We start from the raw sequence: 24,602 nt of genomic DNA, 5'->3' as shown, positions 1-24,602 counted from the left end.
ACATATCCAATAAAACCTCTCCACCCCACAGTGCTCTGGGGGGCAACTGATGGTGACTGATAACTCGCCGGTCTCAGTGACGGAATAAACTAATGTGTTTCATCTGAAGACCGCCGCTTGCTTTCAATCCAGAGTTTGGAAATCATCCGGGACGATCCTGAGCGAAGCTCCAAAACACACGTCAGGAGCTCTGTACACGTAGGAGGGCTTGAAAGCAGGGATGAGAAGAAAGCACGACAAACCTGAATTGCTCCCATGTCACCCTATTAACTTTGAAATTTATAGCCTGCCTTCCAACCACTTGGCCATGTCAGGAGGACGTAAAAAGACTTGAAACAGAAACTAATTAAGTTAACGATTACGACAGTGATGTCTTTTCGTCTCTTCTTCCAACTGTTCTGACTATTCCATCAAGTGGCTAAAGTATATCTGATCTTATTACAAGGAGTCTTTAATTAATAATTGATTTGTTTTTGAATAAATGTGTATTAAACAGATTTTTTTTCCTATGCAACTTTTGTCTTTTTGCTTTTCGTGCACTGTCAGCCTTGAACAACCTGCAGTTCTACTATAGGTTTATGTTGTGGTCATCTTTTTGAATTATTATAACTTTGTTTTTGGAGATTTCACGCAGGTCCACCGGCTCTCAATCATCAGATACATCCATCCTTTGAACGCAATGAGTCACACCTGCTCCAGCCTCCATTGCTGTGGAGTAATTGGGAACAAAACACTGCGACACAGCTGTAGAATTCATCTTCCCTTTTGCTATTAGTGGGACAGAAGCTGTGAATAGATGCTTCTTGCTGCATTTGCTCACTTCTCTCCCTACGTATTTAGGACGCAAGCTTGTACAGTTGACTTTTTAGACCATTCCTTAACAGAGACAGGAGTTAGTATTAGTAATATATATAAAAACCTTCTTTTACATGCTTGAATTTCCATACTTCGGTGACAATGAAATCACCTCTGAAACTGTCCTCTGAAAACCGCACGATGTGGCTGAAAGCTTTGGAACATTTTCTGTCAGTTTTTTGCCCAAAAAAAAATCCATTCATTTTTAAAGCACCTGAATTGAAGATCTTGATCTTGTACTGATACTTCAGCAGGAAGGGTGTTATGTCCATCCGAGCCTTTGAAGAGCTCTGGATGCCCTGAGATAACTCCTCAAACTTTGCTATGGCGTTCCTGGCGATAAAGAATACATGAATTGAAAAACTTGGAGGAAAAAAAATAAAAAAATAAAGATATGTCATTTTCCACAGACAGGCCTCCATTCATGATGCATCACCTTCAGGCACTGCTGCATCATTTCTTATGTATAAGACAATCTAGATCATTGATTAACAGTCTGCAGAAGCTGAAAACGCACCAGGGTCACAGGGCGTGAACTAGCCAAGGGCTCAGAGGAGAAATGATATTGTGGACCGCTGTCGCTGTCGGCACGAGGCGCCACCACAGTGATAACCATTCATCATACGAGCAAAGCATTAATTATAACCATTCATAATTAAGCTCTAAACTGACGAAGTAATGAATATTGATCTCACGGGAGGGAAAAATAGTCAACACTCTCCAGACATGACCAACGCAAACACATCACGCTTATTTCTGAGATCAATACAGTGACTCATTTCAACGGTGATCCACTGCACAAAGTCAAGGTCAATATTTTGAGAACAGATGGAAGATTGTGTTGTTAGTGGCTCAATATGTATCATATCATTACCGTGGCTATGACATGCTGCAGTGGGTATCAATAAAGCCATAATCGATTTCTAGGCATCAAGCCAGTTGGGAGATGTTTATGAAGTATTTTTTACTGTCACACTGAGGGACAGAATAATGGCCTGCTGGGTGTGTTTATTTCACATAATAAACGGAGCCATTTATTGATCTGCTGGTGTGAACTCAGTCAGACGGACGGGAAAATACTGATTCCAAAGGAAAAAAAAAAAAAAGTGGCTCTAATGAGAAACGTGACCCTGTCCTAGTGAGTCTAATTCAGAAATCCTGTTTGTCATCTATATAGAATTGAGAAGCATTAGGATAAAAAAAAAAATGGAGAGACATAACTGAACGGGAGATTGAGTCGGATGCCTTCAAAAAGTTTCTTTCTTCTTTATTCATGAGTGTTCTTCCATTGTCGAAGCTGGATTCCCAGCTGGACTTAAAGGGAATCAATACTCCTGCTATTGAGATTCAAACATCAAAAGACAGAAATTTCTCAGACTGTAAAGAATATAGAGTAGATATCTGTCAGGCATGTACTTTAACTAATTTGCAGCAATCCAATTAATTACTGCAGTTCAGAAATAGTTACAGCCACTTTCAGACGCGGTTTATTAACCGCAGGCATAAATTCCCAATATTAAACTTTCATATCTAATGATTGCTCCTTGCTCCATAAAGTTGTGTGTTGTTCAACGCCTGCTGTGTTTTCGTGGAGCTACAGTAGATGTAATTTATGCTCCGGCGTTTTTCCCATGCAGCATAGGACATGTTTAGTTTCAGCTCAGCCTGCAGAGACGTTAGCTCAGACCTCGTGACACCCTCAGATAATAACCCCACCAGAACGATGACACTTGAGCATTAGATGAATTTGCATAGTAAATAATCTGAGAAAACAAGGAGCAAGATTTACGAGCGTGCTGTAAACTACTTATACACGAGATCCGATGTCCTGAAATACCATAAAATGGAAACTCTAAATCATCTAAAAGCCATATAATTTCCTTACAGCCACTGCAGCCCATGTTCCCCATTAGATTATGAAGACCTCTCATCTCATCTCATCGCCTCTCCTCTCTTAGAGGTACAGACTGAATGAACTAAAGTGCAATTTTCTGCTAGAATCAAATGAGCTTATTTTCTTTCCTGCAGAGAGTCCGATGAGTCTGATATGGCTATTGTGTGTCTTGGGTAGGGCTGCCACGATTAGTCGATTAGTCGCAATTATGTCGACGATTTTGTTTGTAGTCGACGCATTGTTTTTTTGTTGTTTGCTTTTCTCTCGAAACTGCGACTGCAGCGTCCACTGCTGCGTCTGCCTTTCTGTCAAATACACACACACACACACACACACACACACACACCCCTACGCACATGCGCAGTAATGGTAATCGGCTGACTGTACCGTAAATGATACCATAACACAGACCCTCCAGGAATTCACGATGTTGCAATTTGCAACTTCAACGCAACTTCAGTGAATCCCGCGATTTTTCCACAACTTCCGCGCAGTCTGCCCAGGGGATTGAACTCGGCGGGTCAGGGACGGCCGCACGGTGGATCCCCTTGTGGGACCTCACCCTGGCTCTGGCTGGCCTCCGCCAGGCGCATTTCCTCCGTGGTGGCTCTGGGTCGGCATGGAAAGACTCTGGGGCGAAGGTGGTCCACGGCTCCGTCCGCAAGGTTTACAGTGCCCGCCCACTCGCACTTTTCCGGGACAGTGAATTTACGCATGATCCGATTAGTCGACTAATCGAAAAAAATAATCGGTGTTTAGTCGACTATCAAAATAATCGTTTGTGGCAGCCCTAGTTTTGGGTCAGGCTTTGACCAAAGGTAACAAAACTCTAAATGTATATCTCACTAATTAACAGAATATATCTTATTTTTTTACATTTTCAGTTTGTACAGAGTAAACAATTTGCCATTTCATGGAGACCTTCATTTCTCCTGTGTTGAGAAAGTCATGTGTACAACACAGTTCTTAGAACGAGGACACTGCATTGCGTCTAAATTGTCTTTCTTTTTGTGTCACTACATGCTAAGACAGCTGTTTTACAACGTTTACCAGAGGAGAGCAAAGGGAAATGAAGTGTAATTCAGCAGATCACAGCGAAGCAGAGAACAGAGTAGAGAGTACGGCTTTGTGTTTAAAGAAACATTTACAGCCTCCATCACAGGCTGCTTAAGCACATTGTTAAACATCATTTTCAAGTTGTTTCTACATCAATTATCAGAATGGGAGCGAGGCTTAAAATATCAATTGAGTCAGTGAAATATTGTTCATGATTATCACTTAATGATTATATTGAACTACGTGTTAGATAAATGCGTTATGTCAACCAAAGGGGATAATGAGACTTTGGTACTGCTAGTGCAGCCATTTGACTAATTATGAATTTAAAACGTCTACTCCAACAATAGAGACAGCACAAATGGCGAGTTTTCCTGCACGTCTGATCGCGTACAAACAAGTTCCTCCTCATCTAATGTCTAATTTGTGTGGAAGCAAGACAGCCAACTGCGTCTCTGCCCTTTTCTATCTTAACATTTCTGCTTAAACTTTCCCCCCCGACCTTTGCAAACTAAACAAAATCAAATTTGCCGTCTCCTCACAAGCAAACACCGAATAAAAAAAAAAGTGCTGAATTTGGTCTCCGTTGCCACAATGTGCGCAGGTTGCCCGGCAATACTCGTTATAGATTTTTTTTTTCTTTCACCACTTTGCTCAGTTTTCATGTCGTCTTCGTCATCTCGTTAGTCGCTTAATTGAATTTCGGTAGGCTGAGAAACAGAGGAAGATAAAAAAAAAAAAAAAGGGAGCAACTGAGCGGACTGGAACACCAAAGAAAAAGTAGCAAATTAGAGTCCAATAGATTATAACGCAGGAGACTGATTATACTAGAATAACATATAGTAGAAGAAGGGAACTTAGAGCGAGTCGAAATAAAAGTTGAATTCAGTTGGTCATGGAGCACAGAAGGAGGAATGCACACACTAATACATTTTTGCATACTTAATTTACCTGCATGACCATTATCTCAGCACAGGTGCAGGTGTAATATATAGGATTGGCCGCTGAATGTGGCCAGGGAAGGATTTCTTTTTTTATATACACAGCAACAGAAAGCTGAGATAAAGCAGAATCTCTGAGTACCTCTGCGTATGGTCCACATCAGCACTGCTGACAAGACACACAATACTTGTGCATATGCTGGCATATAATGAGTATCAACGCTCATGCATGCACATGCACACAATCAAACAAGCTCATGCTGTATCATATTGAAATGCAAGGATGCACACATCCATATATGGACACACACACACACACACACACACACACACACACACACACACCGGCTAAGCAGCTGATGACCCACGGCTAGCTTCCTCTTATCAGTCTAAGCCGGTCCTGGCTTAAGGATAAGCAAAAAAGAAACCACTGGAACTGACACTTTGGGTAGATTTAGGAAAAAAAATTGGAATTTAGAATTTCCGCGACCATAAATGATTAACTCTGCTATATTTCACAATGCATTGTATAGTGGCCTCGTAAACACAGAGTGTGAAAGATTTGTGATTGGAGTCTGTGGATGGGTTGTATACACAGTTTATGATATACAAATATATTGTAAATTGCACCCGCAGGGTTATGGAGAGTAGCTCCCTTCACAATGACACTTTTTATTAGAAGCCATTGAAAAGGAAGTAGTCAAGAGCTTCTTTCGCCCCTGAGGTTTTTAAATCTTACATTCGTGTATTAAATTTGCCAAAGACAGATCAGTCAGTGGATTGAATCAGAAAAAAAAAACTGTCCTCGAATTTCTCAGCCACTTAAATCCCACATGAGCAGAACTCGCCAAAGCATCGCAGTCATTCCGGCAGTCAGCGGTGAACTCGCAAATCCCTTTTTTCTTCTGCCTCCCCGCAGCTTAGGGCTGCAGAGCGAGCGGAGTGGCGGGCTTCGGCGTGAGTCTTTGAGGTATTCAAACACACACACACACACACACACACATATACATGACTGGGCAGATGAAAACGGCCTCTGGGGTGGTCTACTCACAGGTAGGGCTGCATGCGTGAATTTGTGCGTTTCCCACATATGTGCATGTGAACATGCGTACATGCCTGAGTTTGCATGTGCGTATAAAGGCTGCTGCAGCCCATCGGCGTCTGCTTTTGTGTGACTCTGGCACCGTTTCCCGGTGCCTGGCGCAGCACTGATAAGGAAGCGATCCTCTGAAGACTTAAACACATTGCAAACCGAGGGGACAATTAGCGCTCTGTTGTTTTACAAATCAATAAAGTTGCTGTAGCACGGTTAAAAACAGAGAACGCTATCGGATTAGTATGATAATAGGTCACTTGTTCTCAATGTGGCCACTCGGTGCTTTTGTAACAGGTGTGCCGCGCAGCGATTGAGCCGTATTTAAACAGAATGGTGGCTTCCACTTTGGCGTTCAATAATTTATGTGCTTCAAAACGGGCAGCTCGAGGCTTGATTCATCTACCGCAAGCTTGAATATCCAACATTAATCTCTTGTGTTGGATAGTCCTCCCAAGTCTCATTAACTGTCAGCACCAGCTACCTCTCACAGCACAGAGGGGAGCACCCAAGCATCATCCAAGCCGGTTCTGGAAAACAAACATTTGTCATCCTAGTTGTACTGTATCAGACACCAATCCATCTCCCCACTTCCTAAAACACCAGATTGGGCTTTCAATTTCTTTCCTTCCCTTCTTACTTTTCTTCCACTCCACTCACTCCCTTTGCTCTGCTCCACCTTTCTCTCCCATTTGTCTCCCCATCGGTCCCCACAGGCTACGATCAAACTGTGAATTTACAAAAAAGACCTTGAGAAAAGCCTGATTCAGACGATTCGGTGTCAGCTCTGCACAGCTCCTGTGTCCCCTTGTGATCCCTGCCAGTCCATCTATTACTCCCCTTTAGACAACATCCCCCCTCTGCTCCTTTTCTTCACTGTACCTACCTCTTCTGATACTAAATCACCTCCAACAGTTATCTCCACCTGCAGGGGGGATAGAAAGAGTAAAAAAAAAAAAAAAAACTTAAACAACTAAAAATTATGTTCGCTGCACACCAGGAGCAGTAATGTAATTTCAAATTATTCAGAGTAAAAACTGAATATATAACTGAATTATAGCCTCCCTAACTGTTCAAACATGAGACGTAGGTAAAGAGTAAACTTAATTTACTTACAAATTTGAATTATAGGTAAAAACAATAAACGAGAGTGAGCAATCAAGATGGTGCAGGACCTCAAAAGTATGGAAGTGTAGTTTTTCTGACAAGCCCTTAAATTGATAAAGACATCCGTAACGATCAGTTTATGCCCATCCACAAGTGTTTAGTGCGCTAGTTTGTTAAGTGCATTTCAAGATTACATTTTCCAGGACGAGAAAAATGATTAAATGCAAACTCTGATGTCTTATCCAAGAACACATTTTACGTGCAACGACTTCAGAGCCAGCACTCGGTGGTGCTCGGCCTGCAGAGGCCATTACACAGACACGAAATGAAGAGAGGAAGGAAGGTGGCAGTCGAGTAACGAACGGAGAACAAGAGGAAATACAGAATCGGAACAAATACGCTCGGTCGTTTCTGTTCTCTGCAGTAGTCTGATGGACAAGCCTCTGCAATCATTTAAAGGTATAGTGAAATGTATCATCTGTCTTTCCTGGTGGGCTGATGTCAACCCCACTCTTATATGAGATGCTGTTTGCGTGACAAATGGGCACTGGGGTGTGCCAGCCAGAACAGATGAGTGGTGGGGTGGAGGGAGGGATGCGGGGCCATTTTAATATTAGGATGATGGAGACGCTGCTCTGGTTTTTACCACTAAAGGGCCCAGAGCCAGATTGCTTCTTTAGAGAAATGAATTAAGCTCAGTGTCCCCACCCCCCCCCCCCCTCCTCCTACAGGAGACAGGAAGTTTACAGAAGTGAACAGAATGAGAACAAAACACACGCAGGTGCTGCTATTCGCACAGAAATGATTGATGAGATGCAACATCAGGATTTCCGTTGGCAGAATTACTCAAGCCTGTCCTGGAATTACAGTGTAGCAGCTCCTTTCTGTATTGTTTGATATTTGCCTTGAGTCTGGTCTATTTCACATAAGACCTGGCCGCCAACCGTGTGTGTGTGTGTGTGTGTGTGTGTGTGTTTCTAATCTCCGTTTATCCAGGGAAGGTTTGCTCAGCTCTTTTTTTTTTTTGCAGTTAACACCCTGCTTCACATTTATAGCTAGTTAAAAACTTTCACATCCAGGCATTTTTAAGAACAATTAGGGTTATAAACTGTCAGCTGCTGCTACAGCTTCGATGAAACAAATAAGGAATAAGCACCTGATAAATGCTTCGGGACATCTTGATAGCAGTTGTTGTTGTGGGAAAGGAGAGCATTTCGTTTTCCTCCTGGTATCGCCTGTCTGCCATCTCGAGCGGCAAATTTTCCAGATTCAAATACATTCAAAATGTGACATTATGCAATCACAGCAGTCACTTCAGGACAGGCCCAGAGGGAGCGTGTTTTATCGGCCGGAAATGGGTGACGAAACCAGTCTGATCTTAAAAGCGCGGGTCGGAAAAAGTCATTAGGATTAAAAGCCCAATCAGATACTAATCAGCTGATCATGGGGGACAGCATGAGGTCCTGTTTGCCTGTTACTGTTGAAGAAATAAGACAGAAAGGAGGAGGGAGGGGGGGGAAAAAGCCACACATACACATACTGCATGCGCACACACAAACACACAAACACACACAAACAGCATAACAGGGCAGGTGTACTAGGTGCCCCGCCATGGCTGAATGACTAGCTGACTGGCAAGGTCACACAGATTTTGGATGAGTATGCTGGGCATCACTGAACCAAACACTGACAGGGGGAAGAGGAGGATGCACGTGCACACTTGCAAAAACACACACACACACACACACACACACACACACACACACAAGCCTGTGGGGATCTCGCTCTCTCTCTCTATCGCACACACATTGACACACACAGTCACTTCTAAGCACAAACAAGCAAGCAAACACACACACACACACAGAAACGCACAAGGGCAGAGAAGCCTCCATGATTAAATTGGTTTATTTAAGAGGGGGGAAAGCGGGGTTGGCAGTCAGGAAGCAAAGGCAGATAGGGGGTAAATGCATTTAAATGTATTTGTATGGTTAGGAATTCATATGGAATAGGCTGGAAGGGCCAAGGTAGAGAAAAACCAATAAATGCAAGTTTTTTTTTTAGGAAATAAATAAAGAATAAAGAGGAACATAGAAAAACCATTATGAGAAAGCATTGATAAGGAGGTGGGTAAGTAATTTAACATGCTTTATCATGCATGCTGTAATGTATATGATTCATTTATACATACTGAGTACATGTACACACAAGCAAAGACACAGTAACGGTGACTGACATGCTGCTGGTGGTTAAGACCGGAACAACTCCCAACTGCCTCTTTGACGGGCAGCTAAACTGTATTAGCAGAAACAATGGAGCACTCAATCTCTTCCACGTTCCCTGGAGAGTCCCGGAGAGGGGTAGCGGGGTGAGAGGAAGGGAGATTTCGCCTAATATACGTGGGGAGGCTGGGGCTTTGGCATGACCCCATTTCCACAGGCCTGTCTGTCAGCTGGTAATTGAGGAATGGCAAGGTAGGCCAGTGCCTGAGTCAGTGGATAAGTAATGATCTTCTTGGGTCATTGACCCCCCCGTCCATTATAGTTAATCTTATCTGAAAAAAATAAATAATGAAATTCACCTATGAGGCGATGCTGGAGCGGATCAGCACTCATGCCGACGTGTCAGCACTCATACTAAGAAGTGTCTGCTGACTGCTGCCTCTTAAAAAAGGCAGCAAAAGACAGTTGATTCCCACAGACTAGGCACAGCTGCTTTAAGTGCCTGCATGAGGAACCTGTCTGTCTGTCTGTCTGTCTTCAAAGCAGACCCGATTGATTTTTTTCCACCACTCCGGGACCGCAGAATAAACTGTAAACACAACATAGACATATTATCACCTCACAAAGCCTATTTACACATCCAGCAGACAGTAACATTAGCATGTGTTTGGATTATTCACAACTTTATCTTCTTTTAGCCCTGTTTTGGTCTCCACCCACCACTGAGGGAAGCTCCTAAATTCTTCACAATGTCTACGGGTTACCCCGCTAACTGTGTCTGCCTGTCGTTTGGTGCAGAGCGGCTTCACCAGAGCCCTTTTTGCTGAAAGCGGCTTCTTACTGCGGCTTGAAATGAGATTGATGAGAGCGGCAGGAGTGATCCCGACAGTCAAATCGCGGACAATAAAACCAACGAGCCGAAAGATGCTGAAACGCTTCATAGAGCTGAGAGGACTGTAGAGCCGAGAGATAATTCTTCGTATAAGTAGGTTCATTACTTTGTAGGATCCAAACTACAGTGTCACCTGACCCATTGTTAGTATAAAAATATCAATTAGTGCGGCTTTACAAAGGAGACGAGATGTCTGTCCATTAACAAAGGAGCCGGAGTCCATTTAAAAAGCCCAGCTTAGCATAAAGAAGGGAGGCATAGGGAGTGTTTTCTATTTCTATTTATACATAATTACATTTTATTTTTTAATTCCTTGTCTTGATAGACAGGAGACGAATAATTTGAGGTTTTGGGAAAAGCTGTTTCTTGGCGAACAACAGCGGCGTGCAGTCAATGTACGACTTTCAGTTTTGTTGGCACGGTTATGTTGCCAGGTTTGGCAGCGTGGCACCTGCACGCAGCTTACAACCAAAAAAAAACTTTTCCCTCGCTGTAACTGGCATCCCCCACCACAGCTAATATAAACTTCACGACGGTACTAACTCTCGCTTGAAATCATAAATTGTTATTTTGAAATTTCGGTTTATCTAAGGCTGAAACAAACAAGATGCCTTAGAAATAAGTCAGTTTTCAAGGCGTAGGTATGTTTTCCATTTTCAACATAACCAGGCTCTGTTTGACATCCCCACTCCTGCTCTGTATTTAAAGACACAGCCATGAGATTAACAACCAATCTCATGACCCCACAGAGAATATGTATATTTCCCAAAAATGTTTGACTATCCCTTTAACTAATAGAACACTATGGTCCAACTTCATCTCAGTCCACTGCTGCAGAGCCTCTCATCACAATGATATATAGCACAAGTTATGACGCGTCTCCCTCTCCCTCTCTCTCTCTCTCTCTACGTCTTGCCATCTCTCTCTCTCGCTCTCTCTTTTTGTCTCACTGCCCAACACATTCCCATCTTCTATATTAGATAATGCACAACCCATCATGTAAAGAGCAATAGATCACCCTATTGCTGGTGACAACAGAGGAGAAAGAAGGAGGAGGAGGAGGAGGGGGATTACAGAGACCGAAATGATGAGGAGGCTAATTTAAGCAGCCTGAAAATGCTGGAAAGAGAGAGAGAGAGAGAGAGAGAGAGAGAGAGAGAGAGAGAGGGCTTAATGGAAATATGTTTATGAGGGAAGGTGCCAACTGTCGGGGAGTTTTAAAATATGTTTCAGAACATGTATTTTGGAAAACAAAATGCCCCTTTCCTAATCCACTCTCCTCACCCCTGCAACCTACGTAAATCTTTTCCCAGCACTAATGAACTATTATGACAAATATCGGGAGTATATTTACGGTGTTGACAGCGGCTGCGCTCCATCAGTCCCAGAGGGCAAGAATGAGTTGTACATCACCTTCTTTTTCCCTCTTCTCCCCCCCCGCCTCTGTCTCCTTCCCCTGTTTCTAGTTGTAACTCTCTTACTCTCCCACGTCGCCATATGGGGAACGACACATGTATCTCTCATCTTCTCCCACGGAGCGACTGAGGCCGTGCGCGGGCACAGTTATGTTCTGTGTGGTATATAGTTAGCAGAGCTCGCGGTGATGTATTGAGTATAACGGGCCGACAGCGTTTGTTGAGATTAATTGATACTAATGGCTAACACAGTTAGCGGTGAGTGATGGCTGCTACACCGCAGACACACTCGGAGGAATAGACACAAATCAAGTCGCGACTCAAGCTCCCACTGCAGCAACAAGCGCCGCCTGGTTCTGTCATCGAAAATGAATTCTGAAACAAAAAGGACGTGTGTGTGGGACCATGGAGCAGAACTTTGGCTACAAGTTAGGGGTTTTGACATCCACAGTTTTACAACCCAAATGTTAAAAATGATTGACACTGGGGCGGTTTTACAACCCAAATGTTAAAAATGATTGACACTGGGGCGGTCAGTAGCGTAGTGGGTTAAGCAGCCGCCCCGTGTGTGGAGGATACAGTCAGGGAGTGCACAAGAGGATAACGATAATAAAAACCAAAACACAATTTTGATATTAAGACAAAACAATGTCAAGAACTGTGAATTCTTGTCTCTTCTGGAAAAATACTGTCATAACTCAAGCTATGAAGAGAGTTGACTTATTTTTTTCCCTACGTTGTAGCCAGGATGAGCTTACATTTGGCTGCTTTCACCCGATGACCTTGCCATTTTGTCAAAAGTAGCCACATTTTGGGGCGGTCGGTAGCGTAGTGGGTTAAGCGGCCGCCCCGTGTGTGGAGGATATAGTCCTTGCTGCAGCTGGCCCCGGTTCGAATCCCGCATCGGACGGCTAATTTACTGCGTGTTACTCCCTCTCTCTCCTGTCCTCTCTCCCTGCCCCCTGCTTCCTGTCTATCTTCAGCTGTACTATCATAAAAGGCCAAAAAAATAATCTTAAAAAAAAAAAAGATTGACACTGACATTCAAGGACAGTAACTGTTGGGACGGTCTATTAGTGCTGTCACCTGTTTCTAGATATGAAATTAAGCAGCACCAGCAGTTTTCGGAAGGTGAATAGAACAAAATAAATGCAAGGGTACTTGTTTCCTCTCCCTCTTAAAAATGAAGATGTCACGCAAAAGTTCACAAACAAAAATATCACCCGGAAAGTCCATCATGCAAGACAAAAAAAACCACAAAAAAAAAAAACAGGTGTAGGCAGCCCAGATAGCAACATTATCACAGGAAGTGGAGCGAATATGCATACTGCAAGACAAGATGTAAGTGTAATCCATCTTAATCGTGTCTGTGCAAAATCCAGACAGCCAGGCATAGAGCCAGGGATATAAAATAATTTTCACCATTACAACAAAAAAAAAATTAAAAAAACAACTTAAAAAGGACCAGTGCGGTGGCATCTGGCAGTGACTGACTTTAGCTATAAAAAAAACTCATTCAGGTAACAAAAACATAACGATTCTTATTTATTCGACACTAATGAAAACATATTTATGCATATTATACTCCACTTCTGCCAAATTCTGTAAATAGAGCCACCTACAGCTTTACACACTGGACTTTAACTGTTGGGTATTTTAGAGTTTTAAAGTATTAAACTGAGCAAGATGAGCAATTTGGGAAGTAAAACCACAAAAGAAACGCAGGGTACCTGCAAGTTTCCACTTCAACTTTAGAAAGAAGATATGAAGTAATATTTAAAAAAACAGAAAGTGTGTATGCAGCATGTCAAACAGATGGCAGGCAGCTCAGCTGGCAACATCATCACAGGAAGTGATATGAACTATGGATATGCATATTGCAAGAGACGACGTAAGTATAATCCATCTTAATCGTGTCTGTGTGAAAATCCAGACAAGAGATGCACGTTACCATCAGAGCCGGGGATATTAAAAGCAGTATAACTAAGAAGCAACTTAAATTGAATGGAAGATCGGAGCTACAGGGTTTTATTCATACTCACTTAGACTTTCACTTTAATGCTTAACAATGCCTCGCATTTAAAATGTCAGCAAGAAAGCATACACACAAAAAAAATGCAAGCTTCAGTTTCACGACATAATTTATTGAGAACTGACAATTACTTTGTGCGCTACATGCTTTCAAATTACCCGACTCACAAAAGCCCAATAGAGACGGCCCCTGCGGAAGGAGAGCATCAGAATCTTCAGAGTTGAATTGATTTTCTTGTTTTTAAATTATGAGACATTGCAGGCACGTGTTTGAGAGTTCCGTCCATAAACGAGACATCAAATTAAAATCGATGTTCTACCCGCTTGATAACGTGAAGTTGTGGGTTTCAGAATTCAAACGGTGAATATAGTTTTCACTCAACGTGTCGACTGTGAAAGGTTTTGACAGAAGCCTCGTCGGTTCGAGTCACGTCGCCGTCGGACTGTAGCGTTAACTGATCCTCCTCTCTTCGGGCTTCTGCCTCTTGTTAATCACAGAATGTGACTTGACAACTATTTGAAAAGGCGCCCATCACATCACCCCACCCCACCCCCTCGACCAGGATGACTCATCCAGTATGGCTGCCACTCCATCACGGTCTTAAAAAAAGGTTCTTCTTCCTCCAATCACTTAATCATTGCTTCTCTTCACCTCCCTGCTCATAACTCAACGACACCCCCCCCTCCACCCTTCCTCTGAACCGGACTGGTAGTTTAGCATTGCCGAGACAAAGAGAGTGTCATTGCTCCTCATCTCTTTCGACTGTCTGACTGACAGCTCTGACAGCATTAGTGGGAGAGGAGGAGGAGTTATTCCACTATGCTTTAAACTTTCCACTGCATTCAGTGCCCCATCCACCCACCAACACACAGTCTGCACGCACCGTCGCCCCTTCTTTCCCTCCCCAGGAGAGCTAAAATCCCATCATCCCTCTATGTCAGCGTCTCAGTTGCAATCCTCCCACCATTAGCATAATATTCCCATTCCCTTGCCGCCTCACTCCTCCTGTATCAGACAAACTGCTCTGGGAATCATCGTGGGATATGCCCTGCTCATGCTCAGTCCATTTCTTGAAACTTTCTCTCACATAATCACTTAATGTCTACGATTCTGCTCATCAACTCTATCTATCTATCTATCTATCTATCTATCTATCTATCTATCTATCTGACCAGACTACTCTATTATCCGGTGATTGAAAGTGATTGCAAAGAAGCAGGGCGATGCATGAACGAGACACAGAGTAATGGTGGGAGAGACGAAGTGTAACGTTGTCTGTTTACATGGCTGACTGGCTCCAACCACTTACCCCAATGATCTATAATGTGTCCCAGCGTATACTCACCACTTCTAAAAAGGCAATGTTTTTTTTATTTGATTTTATTTCACTGACACTCAACAACCACACACCCGCTACGCATACATGAGTAAACTTTAGACACGAGTCTAACCCGGAGTAAAAGCGCAGCCATCCGCAATGGGCACAAAAAGACAGATAATAATCATCCATGCTGGAGTGTCAGCAGGGGTTAGTGGAAGGGCTACAGGGCTGACCAGAGCGGCGTCGGGGGCTTGTAGAGCAGAGACTGTGTTAGAGCTTTCTAATTGCCTAAGCTCCAGTAAGTGCCTGAAGCTGACTTGAGCAAAAACTCATCTGCTGTCCAAAAAAGCAGCGGAAAAAAAAAGTATAAAGCATAAATATTGATTTCAAAAAACTTGCTGTGGTCTTTTATAAAACATAACAAAGACACATGGAATGAATAGAACTCAATACCCCCCTGCAACAGACCCACACTAAAAGCTGTAATTGATTATCTTCAGTGGAAGGTTTTTACTTTGAGGCAGCTAGAACAGATACTGAGGGTGTATTAACAAGAAACCTGTGCCATTACCACAAAACTGCTAGCTGCAATTTTTGATTTTTTTTTCCCCCAGCAGCTTTTTGTCCCGCTGTTATATTGTAGTCTTTTCTCTTTTCCTCTACTGGTCGAATTAAAAAACTACATATGCAGCCCACGTTAGACTTTGATAGGGAAGGTAAAGTAAGGTGATCCTGTTGGGAGACACTACAGGGAAATGAAAGATTGAAGAAATTCTCATCCAGATTGGTTTTTGTCCACAAAACAAAAACAGACCAGACAAATACCAAACGACATGAATGTGACACCCGCTTAGATATTCATAACATAAATCTGAATCAAAGATCACGCTCGGCAGACAGTACAAACATTTCATATGACAACGGTACACAAGAGCACATGAGTGGAAGAAGTGGGCCAAAAATGCCATTACACTACGGTGACCTTGTGGAACTGTCTGAGGCGTCTCTGTCTGTCTCCGTCTTCCTCTTAGACTGATTGCTATGCCTCCGCCACGTCACCGGACTGATGGTGAGTGATTGGAGGACTTACTTAACTCCATCCAGCAAGGACAGGAGGAATGAAAGCACCATGTCCTCCATGTAAAAACACCTGAATGAGCAACTCTAGCTCATTGTTGTGCTACATCGCCCTCTGTTGGTGATTTAGAGAGTACAGAGCAGTGATGCCAGTTGTGTACACAGCGAGAAATTGATCATAGGTTTCTCTCTGGGGTTTATCTAATATGCATATAGTCATATAGTGGAACTACTGCACCAGGATGCAATGCTGTTTGGCTTCTTGCCCTCCTGTTTTCTCTGAATAATCTTTCAAAGCCTGAAGACTTTAAGTAATTCACAAGAAAATCATTTTTATGAAGCCAAACTTTGTTTTTATCGTCTGCTTTTTTTTTGTTAAAGCCACAGGTAACCCAAATCCACATAGTAATGAGTATCTAAAAAGTATTTGTGAGTTTCAATCCAAAATCCAAGTTTTTGTAAACTTTGGATAGATCTTTTTTTTTTTTTGGCATGAGATAATACAGTCAATGCAGGTGTTTCCTATGATACTAATACCCTACCCTAATATTTCATGTCAAAATGGCTGCTGTGAAAAAAAAAGAGGTCTAATGGGGGTGATTATGCTCTGACATTTATAATTAATTCTGTGAGCCCAATCATAAAAAGAAAAGAAAAAGGAAAAATCCTTGTGAGTTGTCCAACAAAAACAAAACCTCTCTGCTCTCAATCAGCCTCAAAGGCAGCCACAGGCACTTTGCTTATTTCCAGTGTGATAAATAAACTGTCAAGAAATGAAATATTCATACACTCGTTTCTCTTATTAGACAGAAAAATACAACCATGCGTCTTCTGAATTCAATTTGCTCGCATTTACCGAACTAAGGCCTCGTTAAGTCATCATAAAAAAACACACTTCATTTAAAACAAGACAGAAAGAAAATAAAACACTTACCAAAAACCATCTTGGTTACACTGCTCCAAAAACCACCAACTCTGAGTTTGGTTGATAGAAATCCTCATTTCATCGAGTGAGATATTAGAATAATTTGGTTAAATTACTGTTTTGTTAGTGTACAGTTTTTAAAAGATCATGTGGCTTCAGTTCTTGCAAAGTAAAGCGTTACAATATTCTAAATACAGCTTACACTTAAACTTATATTCATTTTTGGGGGTGGCTAAAATACCTTTCACCACACCTCCAGTCCAGTACACTGTTTAGCCTCCATGCAGGTGTTGTGGAATTTTATGACTCCCCTTCAAAATCTGACTCCCCTTCACGTGAACGCGCATGCACTTCATTCATTCTCTTGTCAGTTTACGGATTTTTGGTTTCCAATAACCAGTCATAACCCGCAACACCTGGTTGGACTTATCCCCTGGTTTTCAAACTAATTGGTTGCTGAATGCGCGCATGCGTCGTGTGCAGCAGGTGTGCTCTACCTCTGTCAACAGATTCGTCACGTTCCTCATCATTACCTGCGATTTTCACGTCGCATCTCACATCTGCTGCGGGCCAACATGAATATAAGTGAATATTACATTACAGCCACCAACGGGAAAGAAATATAAGATATATAAGTTTTGCATGATGCTGATGTAGAGCTGTCAATCAAAACGTGATCAGCCTTTTTGGAATGAGCTGCAATAACTCTGGTTTTCTAATGAGTCAGTCAGATTTTTACACCTGAAGTTAGACTTCAATCATCTCATGACACCCCCTAAAAATTAATCTTTAACTCCTCTTGGTGGTCCCAATCCCAGGTTGAGTCTGCCATATGGCAGGACTGTGGACTAAAGCAAAGCTGAACGGTGGTGCGCGCGTTCAAGGTCGTTCACAGTTGTTGTGCGAAGTGCGATGAGTTTGATTAATAGCCTGGACAGTGTTCATGTGCAGAACAGCAGACTCAGTGTTACTCCCCTCCTCTTTCTCACACACATCAGGTTTTAGCTTCATAAGACATATTCAGACAGCGTCACTTAAAGTAAGATCTAATTTTGGCATACTGTTCTAATTCTTGCTTCTGTTTACCCTTTACATTTTGGGGAAAACATATTGTTTTTTCTCCACTTTATTTATATGATGGCCATAATTAGTACTCGTTAAGATAATAGATAATACAGACAGACAGATAATAGATTGTTTTTAGAAATAATAACTTCTCTATTTTCACTGAATTTTGTTTGTTTGATGATTTAAATGAGGTGCAAGATGCACAGTTGACAATAAGAAATATAATGTGGCCAGTAGATGGCAGCAGATCTAATGTTAAATTCTCAGCTCCAAACTTTGTCACTGTCCGGTCAGTCAAAACTCCAAGTAAGGGGCAGTGCGCACCAACTTTTTTTGGAGAGGCAGTAACACTGGGCTGTGTTGTTTCCCCCCCTTATTAAAAACTTTTTTTTTTTTACCTAAGTATCTGATTGGTTGTCAGTTTCAGAGTAGTTTCCCTTGCTGAACTATCCACTATAAAACCTCTCATCATGTGAAGGCTTCACTCTTCTGAAGTGCGCAACGCTTCTCAATTGATGGAATTTACTGAACTCCGAAGGAAAAAAAGTCTTTTAACTTTTAACACTGGATTAACTCGGATGGTGGAATATCGCTCCTAAGATTAGAGTTATCATTCCACATTTTGCTTCACTTTGTTAATCAGCCACTCTCCCAGCTTTTAGCATTAAACGTTTGGTGGACTTTACTCACACTTTTGCGCCATGACGAACTCGTGTCTTCAACTGAGCGGCTTTTTCATCAGCTGCATCGGCTGGCTGGGAATCGTGATCGCTACAGCCACCAATGAATGGGTGTTTACGTGTAAATACGGTTTGAACACCTGCAAGAAGTTGGATGAGCTGGGATGCAAGGGACCCTGGGCGGAATGTGTCCTCTCCACAGGAACCTACCACTGCGTCACCCTGACGCAGCTCCTGGACCTACCAGGTAGATACTCACCACAACACCACTGTGATTGTATTCTGTTTTCTCAACTGATATTATTATATATATGATAATAATTTGTTATTTCCACCACTTCTATTTCTATTTACCCCCATTTTCATTAAAAAAATACCTATCAAAATTGGTGATGGGGAGTATTCTTTTATTAGACAGTAATATCAAATATGTTTTATCTGTAGCCTACGTCCAGACGACTCGTGCCCTGATGATCATAGGTTCAATACTGGGTCTCCCAGTAGTGGCAATGCTCCTCGTGTCCATGCCCTGCATCAGCTTTGGCAATGAACCCCAGGCCTCCAAGAACAAACGCACCATCCTGGGAGGAGTGCTTATGCTCATAGTCGGTAAGTGATGCAACTTCACTTCACTTCACTTCACACAATGTAACTATAATGATTGAGTGGACAAAGATCAAATGTCATGGTCGGACAAAAATTGTTTTTGCGCTCACATGCCCACACCAAGATCCTCTCCAAGCTCGATGTCTGTGACCTCTTTTAACCCCAACTCAAATGCTTACAAGCCGCTGAGAGCAGAGGATGTTGAATAGGGCCGCCTTCCTCCCTAGGGTGCGCACATATGCACACTCTTGTATGTTCCTGTTCCACTCAACCCTTCCCTGTAGATCCCATCGCATTCCTCTCCTCCACCTACTCTCATCCACACCCTGTCTTTGTCCTGCACCACATGGAAAGTCACACCCTGAAATGCCCAGTTTACTGTGCTTATAAATATCAGACTAGTGCTGCAGTATTTTCCAATGCCTGCGTCCCTTAAATGAAATTTTAACACCTGTTTGACTTTTCCACTGCCCGTGTCTTTTTATAGCAATTTGATTCCAACAACGTAGCCCTGACTCACATGCATCATCACTACATCCATACAGCACCAAAAAAATAGTTATAGCTTTGACTTTGGAGCAGGTTTTACTATTTGTCACTGGGGATCATTTTCCATCAGGGAGGATTTGTTTGTTGTTGCACAGCAGAATAAAAATCCACTCACCATATTGTTTATCACTGCCTCCAGACTGGCAGCAAAATTGTTTCAGCGACGATTCATTTTTGTCCAACTTGTAATTATTTCTATTAACTGTGTCTTCTGAAGCCATTAGCAGTTATTTGTTGATTCAGTTGTTGCCCATTTTAGTGCAGTATATTCACATTTTGTTGCTGATAAAAAGGATTTCATACATGTGTCCTGTGTTAGCCTCGGGTATACTCTAATGCAAACATGCATCCCGGTCAGCTGTATAGGGATTTTAATGTTTGTCTTAAACTAGGCCTCTCTTCCATGGCTCAAGGCAAAGCTTTATGCCATTAACTTTTTATGCGAAAAAATATTATTGTACACATTCTTTCTTCTAATCGGTTCTACTCTGCTGTTCTGTATGAGGTATAAAAGAAAACAAAACTGTAATGGCTGAAATATGAAAATGTCAAAGATAGAATACTGTAGATACTCAAGGGCAGTCTTCATACTTGAAGGGACATGGATACAACTCCTAATACCTTTTTAGGATACAACATACAAACATTAATCTATCTTAGCCTTGGTCAGGATTTGTTGCACCATTTTGCGTCCCCTACTTTTATTCCATTTTACTCTGTTATTTGGTCTCTCTGGCACCTCTCAGTATGATGATAATGATACGGGATATATGTGTGTAGGGAGGATTTATGTGCACCATTTTGCATCCCATGTCGAACTGATGTAAAAGCATAATGTAAAAGACAGCATTGTGTTGGGATACAAGATGTATGTGTGCATTTGTCCATAACATTCAGTAGCATCATTTTGTATTCCCAATTTAATTACACTTTGTTTTTAACATGCAGGTGTTTAAATTAGCTTCTCTTAGTGTGTCTATAGGTTGCTTTTATTTGCGCCATTTGGCATTCCCAGTTTTACTTTTTTTTTTTTTATTTAAAGCTAGCCCCCTGTGATACTACATTCAGTTTCACCATTTAACATTGCATTTAGCTTGCTTTAACTCTGTGTGTATGTGAGTTTGCTATAATTTGCACCATTTTGCATCCACAGTTTTGTTATGTAATTAGCCAGAGTAACCTGTGTGGTACTACAAATTGGATTTATTATGTTTTGCAGCATTTGCATTCCCACTTTCTATATGTGTATACATGCATGTTGCTTTCAGGAGCACAATTCTAACTGTTTGTCTGTCTGTTTGCCCTCAGCACTGTGTGGTTCGGTGTCTACGGTGTGGTTTCCCATCGGCGCTCACCAGGAGCTCAACCTCATGTCGTTTGGCTTCTCCCTCTACACTGGATGGGTGGGCACTATCTTCTCCCTGTTGGGCGGGTGCATTCTTACCTGTTGCTCCGCAGAGTCCTCGTCTCGCCCCTACCAGGACAACAATCGTTTCTACTACTCCAAACAGGGAGGTGGCAACCCGCCAGCAGCCCCCTCTGTCAATCACGCCAAGAGCGCCCACGTCTGAGATGGGAGAGATTGTAACTTCCAAGTGGACGTATAGGGGACTGTAGTTTGTATATAGAGACATATACAGTAGCGCGCACACACACATACAATCACAGTAACATGAAACCTATGCCACGCTCATTCATGTCGGTTTGTCAAGAAAAATACACAAATTCTTGAACGAGCACACAAACATACATAAAAGAGACATTCGAACATCCAAACACACAAAGGCTGTTTTTATTGGAGCTCCTTTTCTCGCCGATGGATTGTTTTTGTATCACAGAGCTCATCTTGCAGCCTCCTCATGTTGGGCGTGGTGTAGACTCTCCCCATTGTTACATAATTGTGCAAGCTGCCTGCAGAGGTCCTAATCCCTCGATGCCTTGGGAACTGAGATATTGATCTTGTATATTACTTCTGTTTTTCTATTTAGATGCTCTTAGATATGGGATCTCTTGTGTCTTTGAGTGTTATTGTTTGTTTGTTTTTTTAAATCATACAATACTATGATCTGTTTTTTTTTGATAAGCAGGGCATGACAGTATTATGCTTGAAATTGTGTTCATTAACATTGTTTATGTACATTGATATTTCTCTGACAGTATCATCCAACTCTCTAGTGAATTTGCCTCCTGAGTGATAGACTTGATTAAAACTCATAGCACTGTTTTTCCTAGCCACTGCAGGATCTTAAATACATTATGTGCACTGACACGGCCGACATAATTTCATAAAGAGTACAAAACTTTAATCTTTTGTCCATAACTCCCTCATCTGATAGCAGTATTACATAATCCGAAGTTACCTTACACATTTTATGTGACTAACTTGCTTCTTTTTTTTTTAGATTAAAAAACGAGTGTCAAAAAAAGCAGCTTATCCTGTAACTGTGCAATTATAAATTTGAATAAACATCTTAGTCTAACTTCCTCACATAGAGTAGCTCTTAATGTCTGTAGCTAAAAGTATGATTCACTCACTCGAGTGCGTGAAAAAAATAAAACTAAATCAGTACTGTGTAGATTAACTTGTTCAATATCTCAAAAGTGCTCTGATCACAGGTGGAACCAGATTTTTTCCAAGCTGAAGGAAGTTAATATTTCTAATTCAGACCCATGCAAAATCAGTATTAGCTGGTTATTTATTGTTCCACTGATGTTATTGTTTGATTTTCTATAATAAAGACCAAAAAATTAAAGCTGCCTTTGTCTTGAGTCGCATTGATGCTGTCATCCAACACACTTGACCGATGACTTTTTTCATCTATCTGGGTGTTATGTTAAAATGTGACGTCAACAACACAGCAGGCGTTGAATGTGACGTGTATGTGATATGCTGTAATCACTGCCCCGGAACAAGCTGATATTGACTGTTTGTAGTAGGTAATGACAGACTGACTTGTGTGAGTGTGTGTGTGTGTGTGTGTGTGTCCATATTTGTGACTATAAGCTGAGGACAATGAGAAAACATGGATTGTTACCAGTGTATCGTATCTGTAATGTGACTCAGTAACCTTGAGTTAGGTCAGCACAGAAGAGTCCCTGCTTCCCTCCTCTCGTCACCCTTCCCTACCAACCACACACACACACACACACACACACACACACACACACACACACACGCACACACACCTACACACACACAAAGAAGGATAACTGTGTGTGGTTGCCTGTGTGCTCCTCTGTCCATATCAAGGTTACTGAGTCATATCACAGATATTACATGATACTTTGGAAACACTGTGTCCTGAGCTTATCTCCAAACACACACACACACACACACACACACAATCATCTGCCTTATTCTGATTTGCGGTAATACTGCAGAAGGAGTTACTGTATTTCCACATATCATCTGTCACTTTTTATGTGTTTGTGTCTTTACTGGCATGCCAGTGTGTGTGTGCAGGTGTGTGGGATCATGTCGGCGGTGTGTGTGTGTGTGTGTGTGTATTACCACAAATGCGATGCTGTTCCAGGCATAAAGCCATCCAGTCCACAGGAGGTCAGTGGGAGGGTAGTGGGCAATCGAGCTGTTCTGTATTTCTCTGTGTTATGATATGCTATGCTAAAATGTATTCTATCTAAAGATGCTATCTATCAACAAAACTTTATTACTGACTGAAGAGGGAGGATGGGATTTCTAAAGAAAAATTCTACCCTTTCCCACAATTATTTTTTGATTAAGTATTTATTGTTCTTCTCGAGTGTATCAGCTCTCCGTCAACATAGCTTGTCTATTTCCACTTCAGTTAAAATTTCCAATTGATTTCCCAGAATACCATTCAGGAACAGCTGTGAACTTTTTCCCTTCCGTCTTTTTTCTGTGTAGGTGGTGTGGGGAGGGGAGAAAAAAATAATAAAAATCACAGCAACGTTAGAGCAATAAAGTGAGTTTTCACAGTTGAGAGAGGCTGAGAGTCGAGACCTCGAATCAAAACACGGCACGTCTTGCGGCTGAATTGCGTTCTGATTTACCGAAACTGAGCTGCTGGTGGTCATCGCAAGAGTCGTGTGAATCTGTGTGAGATAACTTACTTGAACTTCCAGTTAACAATACATTTAATTGCACTGGATGTATCTCGAAGTGATGTTACGCCACCAGCAGGAGAACTGGCTTAAAGGCTATTGTTCGTCCAGCCAGCAACACAATGGACCAAGGGATGTGCAGTAAATAAATCGTATCTTTTGTTTAATGGCCCTGCCCAAGCCACAAAAAAGCACAGCAGTTAGTTAAAGGTGCCCAGTGGAGTTTCTTGTAAACAGCACACATTGTTTGTGACCTCACTAAGTGCATTTCTCTCCTCAAAAAGAATATGCAATATGCACCTCCATTATTTACTCACACGTTTAGTAGCGTGCAGTCTTCTTCGCTGCCTTTGCTGGTACCTTAGTGCGTTTCTTGACACGCTGCTGCCACCTGTTTGCAGCGGCATCAGTGGAAAGGCGTGAAACCATTGGCTCAGAATGTGTAACCGTGTTTCCGGCTTCCATGCACGTCCTCGGGGGCACATGCACAAGAACCAACAAAACGGGAACCCACGCATAAAAATATCGATCCCGTTGCATTAATAGTGGTCAAAAACTCCACACAGAGAACCTTTACATGCTAGCCAGCTGGGAACATGCTTGGGCTAGTAACAGGATCTCTGGAAACCTGATATCTCTGTCACCAACCAAGCATGGGTAAACGTCGATGATGCAACACAACTTGGAGGGATAATGATGCCTTCTCCTGTTTTCTGACTGTTCAGCTCTCTGTTCCCTCATCTGTATTGGACAGATCTGTGAATTACTATGTCAAAATCCACTTGG

At 42.1% G+C, this 24,602-nt stretch overlaps 2 protein-coding genes across 6 annotated transcripts in view; one reads left to right on the top strand and one right to left on the bottom strand.

The window, feature by feature from the left end:
* Nucleotides 1-17,272, bottom strand: part of LOC104920054 (glutamate receptor ionotropic, NMDA 3B) — a 102,546-nt gene extending 85,274 nt beyond the window's left edge. For 3 of the 5 annotated variants that reach the window (XM_027275163.1, XM_019269895.2, XM_027275166.1), the window contains exon 1: nucleotides 16,840-17,272. The gene's annotated coding sequence lies outside the window, so the exon portion shown is untranslated. The remainder of the gene's footprint in view (nucleotides 1-16,839) is intronic. The other 2 variants (XM_027275164.1, XM_027275165.1) reach the window with 2 other exon arrangements.
* A 1,095-nt stretch (nucleotides 17,273-18,367) lies between these two features.
* cldn11a (claudin 11a) lies at nucleotides 18,368-22,490 on the top strand. Its single transcript, XM_010732201.3, has 3 exons — nucleotides 18,368-18,825; nucleotides 19,023-19,187; nucleotides 21,042-22,490. The coding sequence occupies exons 1-3, from the start codon at nucleotides 18,600-18,602 to the stop codon at nucleotides 21,302-21,304; spliced, it is 654 nt and encodes a 217-aa protein (XP_010730503.1). The 5' UTR covers nucleotides 18,368-18,599; the 3' UTR covers nucleotides 21,305-22,490.
* Nucleotides 22,491-24,602: the final 2,112 nt, after the last annotated feature.

Source organism: Larimichthys crocea, chromosome XXIV, assembly GCF_000972845.2.
Source record: "Larimichthys crocea isolate SSNF chromosome XXIV, L_crocea_2.0, whole genome shotgun sequence".
NCBI lineage: Eukaryota > Metazoa > Chordata > Actinopteri > Sciaenidae > Larimichthys > Larimichthys crocea.
This window is presented reverse-complemented; position numbering and strand designations above follow the sequence as displayed.

Bases quoted from the DNA above. Each gene is read 5' to 3' on its own strand.
- cldn11a (XM_010732201.3), top strand. From the start codon at position 18,600: ATGACGAACTCGTGTCTTCAACTGAGCGGCTTTTTCATCAGCTGCATC. The intron at 18,826-19,022 runs GTAGATACTCAC...TTTTATCTGTAG, and splicing joins GCAGCTCCTGGACCTACCAG to CCTACGTCCAGACGACTCGT. The intron at 19,188-21,041 runs GTAAGTGATGCA...GTTTGCCCTCAG, and splicing joins AGTGCTTATGCTCATAGTCG to CACTGTGTGGTTCGGTGTCT.